Source organism: Sarcophilus harrisii, chromosome 5 (genome assembly GCF_902635505.1).
Source record: "Sarcophilus harrisii chromosome 5, mSarHar1.11, whole genome shotgun sequence".
NCBI lineage: Eukaryota > Metazoa > Chordata > Mammalia > Dasyuromorphia > Dasyuridae > Sarcophilus > Sarcophilus harrisii.
Genome location: NC_045430.1, coordinates 253,734,198 through 253,748,438, shown reverse-complemented (window position 1 = coordinate 253,748,438; position 14,241 = coordinate 253,734,198). Strand labels below are relative to the sequence as shown.

The 14,241-nt window shown below is 49.3% G+C and overlaps 1 protein-coding gene across 2 annotated transcripts in view; it reads right to left on the bottom strand.

Annotated features, from left to right (window-relative positions):
- The window catches only part of GALNT15 (polypeptide N-acetylgalactosaminyltransferase 15), a 37,559-nt gene extending 23,695 nt beyond the window's left edge, over positions 1–13,864 (bottom strand). Inside the window, exons 1-2 of one of the 2 annotated variants that reach the window (XM_031940297.1) lie at positions 12,618–13,864; positions 660–826 (exon numbers count right to left, since the gene is read on the bottom strand). In XM_031940297.1, coding sequence (XP_031796157.1) covers positions 660–826; positions 12,618–13,180 — 730 coding nt within the window. In that variant the 5' untranslated portion in view covers positions 13,181–13,864. The remainder of the gene's footprint in view (positions 1–659; positions 827–12,617) is intronic. The other variant, XM_031940296.1, reaches the window with a different exon arrangement.
- Positions 13,865–14,241: the final 377 nt, after the last annotated feature.

Here is a 14,241-nt window from a genome sequence, read left to right as displayed (position 1 = left end):
GTTCTGCCGTTTGCTGGCTTTGGTGGTTCTGTTGGTTTTTGACCTCCCATCCCCCTGTCTTTGGGATTTCCTGGCAGAGACACTGGGGCCGTTGGCCATTTTCTTCTCCAGCTCATTTTACAGATGAGGAAACTGAGGCAAAGGGGGTTAAGTGACTTGCTTAGGGTCACACAGCAAGTGCCCTAGCCTCCCGCAGCCCAAGCCTCTCTATAGGAGACTGAGCACGAGGCCGGAGGGGCGTGGGCAGGAGAATTTCCTCCCTGGGAGTTCCCTACACCAATGAAATCACATTGAGGGATTCCCCCCAGAAAGATAATGGGGCCCCAAGTGGTCATGTGCTTTGTTCAGGGTCCTCTTACTACAAATCGGTCCCCCTCTCCCGCTGTTCCACACTGTCCCTGCCTTTTTTACAGGGAGGGGAAATTGAGGCACAAAGCAGTTATGTACCTTGTCTGAGGTCACAAAGAGAATGAGGGGCAGAGGGAGAGCCCACAGCGTTCTGAGACCCGGCAGATCAGCCTTTCCATGAGGCTGCATTGTACCAGTTTGCCCGTGCTCACCAATGCCCCCTGGGCTCACTTGCCCACCCGCTGCTCTCCCTGGGACCCAAAGCCTTAAGAGAGAAGGGGAAGGTGGTGGGGGGAAGGGGAGGCCTCTACCTTGTTGGCTGAGGTCATCAACAAGGATGATCTCCTTGAGGAAGGCTCTGGGGGTCGTGTCCAAGACACTGTGCACGGTTCTGAGGAGAGTGGACCAGGCCTCGTCATGGAAACAGATGATGACGCTGGCTGTGGGCAGGTCGTCACCATAGTCCTGCTGCAGACACCTGGGGGTCACAGGGTGACAGGGGAGAAAACAGAACCGAGAATGAGAGGCCTGAGAAGGGTCTTCCAGGGAGAAGGGGCGCATTGTCCTGGCTCACGGTGGTCCCTCACTGTACCCCCGTCTGCTGTCTCTGTGCAGCAGGGGCTCTTAACCTAATGGGATTACCTCACGTGCTTTAGGGAGTCAAATGAGACGATGCCCATATATTCCTTCTCATGCCTCTGAATTCTTTGATTGTTCCATAAACAAACCAAAAAATCAGATGAGGAAACAAGTTGTTTTTCTCCTGACTTGGGACTGACTGAGGGACCCTAACTCCATGGCTTCGGGACCTTATTGTCCCGAAGAGACAATAGTGTTTTCTGTTTGTCTTTTCAAACCCCAGGCAAGTTACTCCAAGACTTAGCTGTTCCTTAAATTGTTTCTGATTTGGGATTTTTCCTTACACCTTAGAAGCTGTTTCTCCTCTGATGGGAGGGTATGGCTGATCATAATTTGTGAACCACTGGGCTTCAGTGGAACTAGGGAATGGTTGGGAGGGGTCTCACAAGGAAGAGAGCTCTGATCCTGTCTTCCTTTTAAATCCTAGCGTGGGGGCTTAGAGTTATATTAGGGAATTTTTATTATTAGTATTTTTAATGTTTTTAAAAAACTTGCACAAAGCAGAATTGAGATTTGTTTTCTACCCTTTCTACCCTTATAACTCCCCTGGAAAGGAGGGAGGAAATTGGAGGGATCACACTCAAATCCAAAGATGGGAGAGCAAGAAAAAAGAGATAAGCACATTTTTTTCTACGCTTGGGACCCTCCAAACCCTGCCAGCAGCTCCCCCAAGTGGTTACCCACATATAGCACTTTGGCCACCTTCAAGTGTTACCGGCATAGCCCAGGTATTACTGTGCTTGGATTTTCATTAGACTTTCCATATGTGGGAGCTCGCTTTCAGCAAAGAGACAGATGCTTATGTTCTCCTTGTTCAGGGAAAATGGAAGCAGTGAGGTTGAGATCATGAGATTATATCCCAAAGCTGGGTCATCTGGACTAACTTCCTAATTTTATAGGCAACAGAGTCCCAGGAACCTCATATTTATGTTGTTTGCTAGCTAACGGACGGGTCTAATTTGCCCGGGCAGTAAGCATCAGAGGCAAAATTCAAAGTGGGGTCCTCGGCTCCCGCTACATATGATGGGGGGCTTGGCCCGTTGGAGCTTTGGAAACCGGGCGCAGGCTTCCTCCAGGACAGGGGCTCCTGCAGCGAGTGCACAGCAGAGCCATCCCTGTCCAGCAGACAACTTCATTTTCGCGGGTGGTGAGTCTGGCCCGGTTCCATGAGAACAGAGTCATTAGCAGGAGGGAGGGGAAAGCCTCAGAACTTGGCGTCCTGGGGGGAGCCTCTGTACTCTGGGCGAACCTGGTCTGGGCTTTGTGTGCGATGATGAAGCTGCTGGATGGGATTCTGGACCAGGGAGCTCAGTATTGCAAACAGAAGTCTGGCAGGCCCTTGTGTCTCGTGGCCCATTAGAGGCTTTTAAGAGAAGCCAGAGGTTTATGATTCTGTGTCTGGCAAGGCGATATGAGTGGGAGGCAGGCCCAGGCAGACATGGCTGGATGGAGCCGCTCGCTTCGGGCCAGGTGGGGTTGGAAATAAGGTGTCGATTCCTTTGGGTTCTTTTGGGGGGGGGGAAGGGGGGGTCATCTGCCAAGTGGGGGTTTCTCTGGCTTAGATAGGACACAGAAGGAGCGGGGACGAAACCTCGGACAATCCTGTCAAAACCACGGGGCTCTTGGACACATGCACCCCATGAGTTTGGAGGTGACCTGAACGTTTCCAATAAGCAATCAGATCGGGAGTGCCCTTGTGTGTCTGATGGGGAAGGAGGGGCAGGGCAGGACAGGGCCTTTTATAATATAAGCTTCTTACGGGAAAGGACCCTTTGTTTTCATTGGGTCCTCCGCACTCTGCACAAAGCAGGTAGTTAAACCTATGTCAACTTGAATTTGGTATGTAGAAACATTAATTTTGAAGTCAGCAGACTAAGTTTCAAATCCCACCTTTGTCTCCTGTGCTTTTGTGACCTGGGCAAGCTATTTAACCTCCGGACGCTGGCTGAAAATGTGGGGGCCCAACTACATGGTCTCCCAAGGCTCTTCTCGCTCCCACTCCTTGATCTTGTGAATTGAGGTTTTGGGGTCTTCTTTACTGGTCTTCTATGATATGTGTAACTGGGGAGCTCATTAGATTCAACCAGAGAAACGGAGGGGTGACCTTTGTATTTAGAATGAAAGGTTATGGGGAAAAGAGCCATTTGGGGCCTTAGGATTTTTATGAGCCTCCCCTTGGACCAGTAAATTGCCTGGGAAACTGGTGGTTGTGGGAAAGCCTCTTTTATTCTACAGCTGAGAACTGGTCATTGATGAGGTGCCAGTCGGTTCTCATTTGTTGTGAGCCGTGACAAACCCCTCTGCTCTTCCCAGGGTTTGAAAGAGCTAAGCCAGTCTGGAGCTCCGGACCAGACACACAAGCTCTCTCCAGCTAGAAATGTCCTTATCAGAAAAAAAAGAAGCAATTACTCACTCCCAGCATCAATATTCGGGGGTGCGTAATGGGGTGTCCTGTCCTTTCTCACCAGCCTGGACAGATGGCCATGAAGAGGGATTTTGTAAGGCTGCATAGACAGATCTGCTTATTAAAGGGAAGTTCTTCACTGAGAATTCCCTTCCCCAGGGTCAGCCCACAAAATAAAAAAGGATAATTATACTCAAGTGAAGGATTGCCCCCATTTCTGTCATAATAATTGTAGAAACAGAGGGGAACCACATGGGACTGGGGCCCATTTTGGACTCCAGTGCAGTGAATAGAGACCATTGGGCTTAGAGAGAGGAGCACCTGAGTTCAGATTGTGCAGTGAAAAAAGTTTGCCTTGTTGTGTGTCTCTTAAACTTCATTCTGCCTCTGTTTCCTCAACTGCAAAATAATAAGAACATCCATCATAGGGTTCTTGGGAGGATAAAATAAAGTAATATATGCAAAGTGTTTTGCAAGTCTTAAAACACACAAATCAGCTACTCATAATAATTACTTGATTTGTTTCTTTTTGGGGGGAAGTGAGTTGCCAGGACCAAAGAATTCATTCCTACATGCCCAGAATGCTGGTAGTGAGCCTCCCTGTACTTAGCGAGGCCAGTCATCCTCAAGCAAACAGAGTCTGTCACTAGGGCCACCATCTTTGAAGCTGTTTCAGCATAGAAGAACCTGCTAGACCATATCCCAACTAACATGGCCTTTGAGAGTCCAGGGTCACCACACCACCATGGAATGGAATAAGCATTTATTAAGCACCTACTATGTGCCAGATGCTGTGCTAAGCACTTTGTAAATAGTGTCTGATGCCTTGGGACACCAGAGGAAGACTTATGGGGGATGAGTAATTATGATGATAGTTTTGGACTGATCCTGTGAATTCATTGGTAAAGGGAGCTAGCTCTTTGTGAGGAAACTTCCTTCACCTATATTGATCAGCAGGATCTTAGAGAGTTGCCTGGGAAATTAAAGGGTTAGATGATTTGTCCGGGACCACACAACCAATATAGGTCAGGGGCAAGACTTGAATCCTGTCTTCTTGACTCTAAGTCTGACTTTCTAATCACTAAGCCACGCTAACTCCTCATTATCTTCCTTAAAAAACTAAAAACAAAAGTAATCATTATGTTGATTGTTGATTAGTATAACTTGAGTATATAATTTGGACTAGACTGTTGCTACTATATAGGTTTAATATGGCATCAATCCAGCAGGGAAGAACTGTGATCTCATAAAGACAGTCCCTGGCACAGTGCTCTGCACATAGTAGGCACTTACTGCATTTGAGGAATTGCCCAGTTGGTCTTTCCCGGCATCTATACGTGAGAGCCGGCAACAGTCATAACAATAGCATAAAATTAGCTCTCTAGGTGGAAATACATTCTCCATAACCTAACAGAGCAGACATCCAGCTGGTACAAAAATAACGCCCAGCTTCCCAGATCCAGTGGGAGAGGCCTTGGATACAGCCAGAGACACGGCTATAAGCTCCACCATTTTCACACTTACCCAGGCTCTGGCCCTTCTCTGGAAAAGCCCTGCTGTTGGCAGATGGGGAATCAGCTGGATGGGGGGGCTGGAGGAGGTTTGCCTTGTTTCACCTGCAAAGTGGATAATCCATTCACAGATAATTGAAAGATGGCTGCCCCTTGCATATAGAGCCCTCGTACTACAAAGAATGCTCAGTGCTCACGTGGGCTTGGACTCAGCCTCCCTCTCAATCCCCCTGCAAAGGCAAATATCACCTACATTTTCCAGTTAGATGATCTGCTCTGGAGCACCCAGCAAGTAAGTATTGACTTCGATTAAGTGAGGAACTCAACAAATTCATCTTTATTAATCTCCATTTCTCTGGGGCCTTTTTTTGCCCATTTGCCCCAACTAAGGAGTGTAATAATCACCATATCACACCCGCATCTCCCATATTCTCGGGTTTATAAAGGGTTTAGATCCCAACAACCTGCTAAGGCAGGTTTAACAATAATAATTAGCTCCACTTCACAGGCACACAGACTCAAAATTATCATCCTTAAAACTAGGAACAAGAATAATTATTTGATTGTTGACTTGTATAATCCAGGACAAAAGCTAAGATTTCAGGCCAAGACTCTTGCTAGCTCCTCCATCTACCTCTCTTCATATAATTCCAGTCAACAGTTCAATTCTACGGACATTTATTAAGCTCTTATGATGTACCTGGCACCATACTAGAGCTGGGGAATGACAATAATCAAGCAGTTGCCTTCAGGAAGTTCTCATTCTACTGGACAACATGCACATAGAAAAGCAAATGCTTACAAAGTCCGTGTTTTTGATGGAGGAGAGAGATCCTGGGAAGGAAGAGAAAAGGCCTCCTCCTCCTCCCTCCTCCTCCTCCTCTTCCTCCCCCCTCCTCTTCCTCCTTCTCTTCCTCCTCTCACTCTCTCTCCTTCTCCTCCTTCTCTTCCTCCTCTTCCTCCTTCTCCTCCTCTTCCTCCTCTTCCTCCTCCTCCTCCTCCTCTTTCTCCTCATTGTGATTTCACTGCCAAGCAGAAGAGTTTGTATTTTCTCTTTGAGGCAACACAAAAGCACTAAAGCTTGTGGACTGGAAAGTGGCACAGTCTTAGAGGCGCCAATGTGGCCCCTGTGTGGAGTGGATTGAGGAGAGCAGAGGCTGGGCAGAAGGAGGCCAGTTTTGGAGGCTACAGCCATAGTCTAGATGAGAGGTCACTAGGGGACTGGCCACATGAGTGGAGAAAAGGGGATGGATGCCAGAGAAGCAAAATCAGCAAGCCCTAGCAACTGGCTGGTGTGGAAAGGGACTGAGAATAGAGTTAATGGTGCTTTGGAGGGTATAAAACTGGGTGATTGGAAGCGGGATGGTGTAGCTGGAAGCAATCAGGAAGACCTCAGTCAAATCTGGCCCCAGACATTTACTGTCTGTGTGACTCTGGGCAAGGTACTTCACCCTGGTGCCTCAGTTTCCCCATCTGTGAAATGATCTGGAGAAGGAAAGGGCTGACATTCCAGTATCTGCCGAGAAAGCCCCACATGAGCTCACGAAGAGTTGGAAATGATGGACCAACCACCACAAAGCTTCCTTAAGCCAGGCCTAGTTTCTTACCAAGCCCTTTACAGCTTCCTTACCTTCTGGGGCTCCTAAGAGCCAGGGGCTCTGACACCATTGGGGCTTAAATAAGGAAGGGGAGAATGATGAATGCTTGTGGAATTAAACATCTCCATACAATAAAGTGACTCTTCTCTGAAAGACCCTCAAGGGCAGGAGAATGGAGGATCTGCCAAGAGGGCCTGCTAGCGGGGGACCTGGTTCTGCTCCTCTGCCAGCTGGCCCTGGGTGGCAACCACCCGACAGCACCTTCTTCTTGAGCTGGCTAGACTGGGAGCCATGAGGCAGATCTTAGGGGTCACTGGCTCTCAGTTCCTGACCCTCTGCTCTCCCAGCCCTTCCCTGGGGTCCCACCCCCTCAGCCCAGCTCAGGCTGCTGGGACAGTCAGCACCAGCCTCACTTGGATCTGAATGGAATTGTCCAGTCAGGACCCTCACTCCCCATGGAATCCAGAGGACTTTCTGCTGGCTCTGCTAGGGGAAAGAGGGAGGGAGAAAGCAAAGGAAGACCTAGATGATGGAGCATCGGAGAGCCAGAGCTGGGAAGACCTTCAGATCCCAGGCCAGTGGCTTTCTTCCTAAGAAGAGGGAAGCAGAGGCAAGGGGAAGGCACCTGGGGCAAGGGGAAGGCACACGAAGGCAGCCCTTCCCTTAGGACCGCACCACCTCTCAGGAGCCATGGAGCCCACAAACCATCGATATAAGCACAAGAGATGTAAAAAATTCCTACTCTACAGAAGCCACTGTATATCTTCAGGGGAGGACATCTAAGAGCTAGATACCCAAGTGGGGCTTCCCAACTGGACTCCATTCATCCTCTGGCCCAACTCCATGAAGCTCTCCAGGCTGGCCCACATTGACCTGCCTCTTCACTCACCTGTCACCCTGTAACCATTCACCTTATGAGCTGCCGTTATTTCACCTCCTCGGCAAGTTTCCCGACAACACCTGGGATCTCTCCCATTGCCATCATTGGCTCTCACATCATTCATTTCTAGGCAGGCTCTAGGCTCCCCCCAGGAATTACGTTAGTGACAAATATAGCTGACCTGGAGCTACAACTAGCAACGATAACAAGTATCACTGAAAACATTTATAATCATGAATGCTTTGAGGGAAGCAGAGCATTTTATTTGGCCCTCATGTGGCATGTATGTGTCAAAGATGAGATTTGAATTCAGGTTTTTCAGACTGCAAGGGAGAGGAATGGGGACGGTCCTGAGAATCACACATATAGAAAACTCCTGGATAAAAAGAAACTCCCTCCCGCAGTGTAGATCATCGCCTGATTTGATATTTACAGTTTAAAGATACCTACAATACTAGAAGATTATAACTTTCTTGGGAGGGCGTGAATTGGCTTTCTTAAGCCTGCAGGTTGGTTCCCCCTCCACCTCATCTCCCCAAAGTCCAGCCCTTTTCTCCACAGTCTCAGGGGGCAAGGGCTGTTGTCACTGCTCATCTTTGTGTCCCCACACCTAGACCAGTCCCTCAAACCTAGCAGGGCTCAATAAACACTTATTGTAGTTAAATGGCACACGTGCCTTCATACCGTGGGCAGGGCTGTGTCTATGAAGGGTGTTCGGTGTGAGGACAGGGAATAAACGAGGTGGGCAGGACTGGACAGGGGGGTCCTGCAGTGAAAGACACGCATCTAAAATCTTGAAGGAGAAGGAGAATATGGAAAAGGCCACCTGGATGTTCTAAGCCCCAGGGAGGGAGGGCTGCTCTTGGATTTCTGCAGGGTGTTGGAGAGTCCGGCCAAGAGCTTGGCGGTCCCAAGGGCCACTGGGTATTTAGGGGTGCTAGGGACTCGGGAGGCTTGGTTCTCTTTAAAAGTGGAAGAGACTAGGAGCGGTTTAGTATCATCTCCCCAGTGGTCTGGGATCTGTGCTAGGTTCCATGCTGGTGATAGCTGCCATAGGCTAAAAGGCAGGTGGAAAGGATTTTGGACTGACCCTTAAGAAGACTGGGTTTGGTTCCCAACTCCAGCTGTAGACAAGGCTCTTGGCCCTGATATTTTCGTCTGGACAATGGGGAAGGATTAGCAGGGGGCTGAATTAGATAGACTTCCTCCTGGATTCACTTAAAAGACATGGGCATCCTAGGCTAGCTTTTGAAGATGGTGCTTCTTGGGGGTGCTGTCCCCAGAGGCTTCGAACCTTCCTTATAATGCAAGTCATGGTAAGTTCCTTAAAGGCAGGGACTGCTTTGATCTTTGTGTTCTCAAAATCTGGTAGTGCCTAGCACATAGTAGGTGTTTAATAAATAAATACTGATTGATATGTATCCTTGGTGTCTAGCATAGTACCAGAAACACAGTAGTCATGTAGTAAATGTCTGCTTATTGATTCCTTAATCATAAAGCACCTAATTGACCTGGAGAGAGTGAGTTTTTGATATTAAATATATAAACATTTAAATTTAGTCATAATTTTAATATTTCAATTTTAAAATATTTATTTAGATGTATTTGTTTATTTAAAACTTAAATGCAAAATAAGAAAAAGCAAAATAGAAAAAGAAAGAAAAAGAAAAAAAAATTGTCATGCCCAGCAGAACATCAGGGAAGATTCAAAATATTTAACAATAAATTTCCGTTTCCATAAAGCATATATAATAGAAAACATCGCATTCATGACTGTCTATCTTTTCTTTGCTTCCTTGCAGGTTTTCTTTCATCCTCTGCTGTGCACTTTTTGCTTTATTTTTTTTCTCTCCTTTCATCCTTTCCCCTACCCCAAGCAGGCTACAGTTAAGCACAGGTATGTGTGTGTGTGTGTGTGTGTGTGTGTGTGTATCATATGCATATTATATATACATACACACATTTATACACACCTGCACGCAGAGACATACACTCATGTATATACATACACATACATCTAAAACAATATTAATATGACTTAATATAGATTTCTCTTGATTGAATCTTTTTAAAAAAAAAAAAGACTTTGTCTAAGAGCGATAATTACTACCCCTACTTTTTTTTTTTCTAATAAATTCTACTCCTAATCATTATCATCACATTTGTATATATTTCCTATTTCCTATTCCTGACAGCTCTGGAACTTTACATCTTTATGCCAGCAGAGGGCACCCCAAACCTTGGGAAGTGATCAGGGGCCTTCAGTCTTCCTGGCTAAGTGAGGAGACCCCTCTCTTGAGGGAGGAGGGAGGGAGAAGTGGCCAGTCCTGCCTCTGGGGGATGCAGAACTAAAGATTATGGGGAAACAGTCAGACTCCCCACTCCTTACAGCCTACTTCAGATGAGAAGCTTTCTGAAACCGCTGTGGATGCGTAAGGGGCACTGTCCAGCTCAAGGAAATGGCCTTGGGTTTCTCCCAACTAGGCATCTGTCTGTCTGTCTGTCTCTACCTCTGCTTTCTTTTTCTCTCCTTTCTTTCTTCCTCCTCTCTCTCTGTATCTCTCTTGCTCTCCCCACCTTTTTCCTTGCATCTCTCTGTCTCTCTTTGTCTCTGTCTCTCTCCTTTCTTTTTTTCTCCTCTTTCTTTCTCCTCTCTCTCTCTCTGTATCTCCTGGTCTCCCCACCTCCTTTTACCTCTGTCTCTCTGTATTTCTTTGTCTCTCTCAATCTCTTTCTCTCTCCTCTGTCAGTCCTTCTCATTCCTCTCTCTCTGTCTGTATCTCTCTTACTCTCCCTGCTCCTTTCATTCTCTCTCTCTCTCTCTCTCTCTCTCTCTCTCTCTCTCTCTCTCTCTCTCTCTCTCTCTCTCTCTCTCTCTCTCTCTCTCTCTCTCTCTCTCTCTGTCTCTCTCTCTCTGTCTCTGTCTCTGTCTCTCTCTGTCTCTCTCTCTCTCACACACACACACACACACACCAAAGAAGCATGGATTTACTGCTCAAAAAGCAACAGGGGAAGGTCTTAGTTAAAATACTGTCTTTCTCCTTATCATAATTCTTTTGCTTTTGGGCTAATCATGTTATAAGAAGGGATAACAATATATGATAGAAAGAGATAAAAGATAGGTAGGTAGGTAGAGAAATGGTAGGTTGAGAGATGGATAGATAGGTAGACAGACAGTTAGGAAGATTGACAGACAGATGGTTGTTTGCCCCCCCCCCCTTTTTTTTTTCCAAAGAGGACCATGACTTCAGGAAGATGATGTGATTACATGCAAAGGAACTGGAGTTCAGTGAGGGAGAGGTGTGCAAGGTCACCTGCTTCACTTTCCCCTCCAGAACCATCTGGGTCCAGTGGCCAGATAGAGATCAGTTTGACAGGAGATTACCCTGGATGCAATGGGAGACCTTGGTCTTTTTAAAGGTTTCACTTTGACTGAGGTCACACCCATTCAGTGACTAAAGCTAGAGAGCAACGGAGGCAAAGAGGCAAAAGTTCTATACTTCCATGTCTTTGACACTTAAAGACCTGAAAAAATGAGAGAAAAGGGAGGAGATAAATGAATGGATGGATGAATGGATTGAGAGAAGGAGAGGAAAGAAGGAAGGAAAGGAGGGAAGGAGGAAGAAATGAAGAAAAAAAAGAAAAACAAAGAATGGAAGAAAGAAGAAAATAAGGAAGGAAGGAAGAAAAAAGGAAGAAAAAAAGAAATAAAAGAAAAAATAAAGGAAAGAAGGAACAAAAAAGAAAGAAAATGAGAAAGGAAAGAAGAAAAGAAACAAAGGAAAGAAAAAAGGAAGAAAACAAGAAAAAGGAAGGAAAGAAGAAAAATAAAGGAAGAAGAAAAGAAAAAGAGAAATGAAGAAAGAAAAAGGAAGAAAAGAAGAAAGAAATGAAGGGAAAAAAAGAAAAAGGAAGAAAGAAAGAAAAAAGGAAGGAAGAAAGAAAAAGGAAGGAAGGAAGCCCTTGAAATCTCCAAGTCCAGGGTCATGATCTCTGCCTGTCTTGCTTTTGCTCTCCAGCCCAGAGCACGGCTACCTCTGTGGCTGGAGCTCTTGGTGTTGGACCTCAGCACTCAGAACTTACCTCCTGGGAATGGTGTCAGGCTGCTGAGTCACTCAGGTTTGGCAAGGACTCCATCACTGAGTGTCCTTGGAATGTGATTGCCATTTTTTTTTTTTTTTGATACTTTGGATCAATACTGAATAATAAAAATTGTGATTCCATCTTACTCAATGACATCTGGTATTTATATAGCACTTGATTTTTCATCCAGATTGATGATTTCATCAATGGGGGAGGGGAACTCCCAGAGCAGAATGGCTCTCTCCTGATCTGATTGGCAGCCCATCTGGAGCTGAGCCTCTTAATGGGTTTCCTGGGTCCCTGACCCTGGTCACATGGAAGAGTATACCCCAGCCTTTTCTTTCTCCCCCGTTTCCTCTCTCGTTTCAGCCTATTATTCCAGGGAGGGGAATATTGTGCTTTGATTTTCCCCATTTTACAGATGAGGTACCCGAGGGTAAGTGGGAGTTCTCCACCGCCACATGGTTGGCAACCCTAACGCTCCGACTCCAAGTCTGTGACTCCCCGTCTATTAAAAACCAGCCTCAACTAACAGTAAAAGCAGAAAGCCTCCAGTTCTCAGCCTCGCGGAACTTCCCGGGTGGGAAGGGAGCCCGAGAGGTCAGCCAGGGCGAGCCCCTCCTTTCCGAGCTGAGCACAGAGCTCGGTGCGGAGAGCGCCGGAGCCGGGGACGCTCGGGTCCTCCCCGGGAAGCCGACCGAGCCGCTCCTTCCCGAGCTAGCCTCCCCCGTCGGCTCGGCCGCCCGGCGTGGGCCGGGCTTTCGCGGGGGAAGCGCGCCCCACGCAAACGGCCCCTTCTGCTCTCGGGGGGCCCGGCGCCCCAGCCTGCCGTGGGGCCGGCTCTAGGACGGTGCTCAGAGGGCACGGGACCCGGAGCCGGGAGCCCCGATTAAAGCTCTGGCGCGGCCATCCCGACTTGTGGCAGGTTGGCCCCCGGCCTCAGTGTGGCCGTCTGTAAACCGCGGGGGTTGCCTAGAAGGTCCCCTCCGGCTCTTGACTGTCGGGGTCGGCGGGAGCGCGGTAGGGGGGAGATAGCTCGGGGCTGGCGGGAGATAACAGGTCCTCGGGAGGGGAGGGAGGGAGGAGGTGGAGGGAGTCCTGAGGGGCCGCCCCTTTTTCCCGAGGCCGGGGGAGGGGGTGGCCGAGTTACTCACAGGGGATCGCGGACCTCCGGCAGCTCCCTGCGCAGAGAGATCCGCTGGCTTAGGACTTCATTGAAGCCGTAGGCGTCCGGCCCAAACTTCTCTTCCCCATCATCCGCGTCCGAGTCTGGCGGGGAGAGGCCTTCCAGCTCGGCCCCCCAGGGCAGGGCGGGCCCGGCCAGGGCTCCCTCCTCCGGCCTCCGGCCCTGCTGCCCCACCAGCCGGTAGCGCCCTGTCCTCCTGCTCTGGCTCTGGTTCCGCCTGTCCCTGGGGGACGCCACCGCCACCAGGAGCTCGTCCTCTTTCAGGGAGATGAAGGGGGCCAGGCCCTCCAGGGGGTAGTACTCCTGGCTCTCCTCCTCGGTCTCCAGCACCCAGTCCTGGGGTTTGCCAAAGTCCACCTGGTGGCCCAGCGGGGGGCTGGGCTTCTCCGCCTGGGCCGAGGGGTCCCCGGACAGGTCCTGGAGCGGGGGGTGCAGCAGGGTCACCGTCACCAGCAAGCAGCCCAGCATCAGCACCCCGGCCAGGAACTGCAGCCTGCGGGGCCCGGCTCTGGCCCGCCTCCTCAGGAGCATGTTGCCGGAGGGCCCCCAGCACAGCAGCTCATGTTCGGCCTCCCTCGGAGGTCCGGGGCTCCCCCCCAGGCCAAGGGCCTTCTAGCACAGCGGGGTTCCTCCCAGGAGACGGGAACGGGGTCTCCCGCCTCCCTCCGACATCTGCCAGCGCTAGGTGGTACCTGCTGGCCCCAGTTGGCTCGGTTCTGGCCGGACACGAGCCCTCCACTCCTGTGCGGAGTGGTTCTGGTGACTGCTCAGGAGCCCTCTGGGGTTGACCTCAGCTTAGATTTCCCCGCTCCCCCACACCTCCCACCTCCCCACTTTTGCCCCTTTTTCTTGCAAATGATTTTTTAAAAAGTCATCCATCCATCTTTCTCAATTGCTCCTTCCCCTGTGTTTTCCTGCCCTGCCAAGTTGCTAATGGATGCCCGGGGGAGCCGCTTGGTCCCTCTCCCGAGCAGCTTTGACAGCCCCGGTGCCTGTTTGGATGCTCCGAGTCAGGTCGGATCAACAGATGGAAACGAGTCAGCCCCTGACTTTGTTTCACACATAACTCCGGCGCTCAGTCAGGGAGCCGCGTGCCAGACATAATACGGAGCAAAGTGGGTGTCTTTCTCTCGGTCCTAATGCCCTCACTGTTCCTTGGCCTGGCCCAAGTCTGCGGAGCAGGACTTGTGGAGAAAACGAAAGCAGGGGCTCTGCCAGATCCAGACAGGAACAGCTCGCGAAGCCAGATTACAATCTCTTTATAGAATGGATTTCTTTTCCTTCCAGGAGTGGCAGAGGAAGTTTTTCTTGCTACTCGCGCCCATACTGCCTTTCCTATTCTACAGCGTCTGAAACATCCCCAGGAGATGGGGGTGACCCCCTATTACAGAAAGTGCAGCATCCCCAGAAGTGGGGGTGACTTACCCATTATAGAAAGTCTGCAGTATCCCCAGAAAGTGGGAGTGACCCCCCTATTATAGAAAGTCTGAAACATCCCCAGGAGATGGGAGTGATCCCCCATTACAGAAAATGCAGCATCCCCAGAAGGTGGGAGTGACTCCCCTATTATAGAAAGTCTGAAACATCCCCAG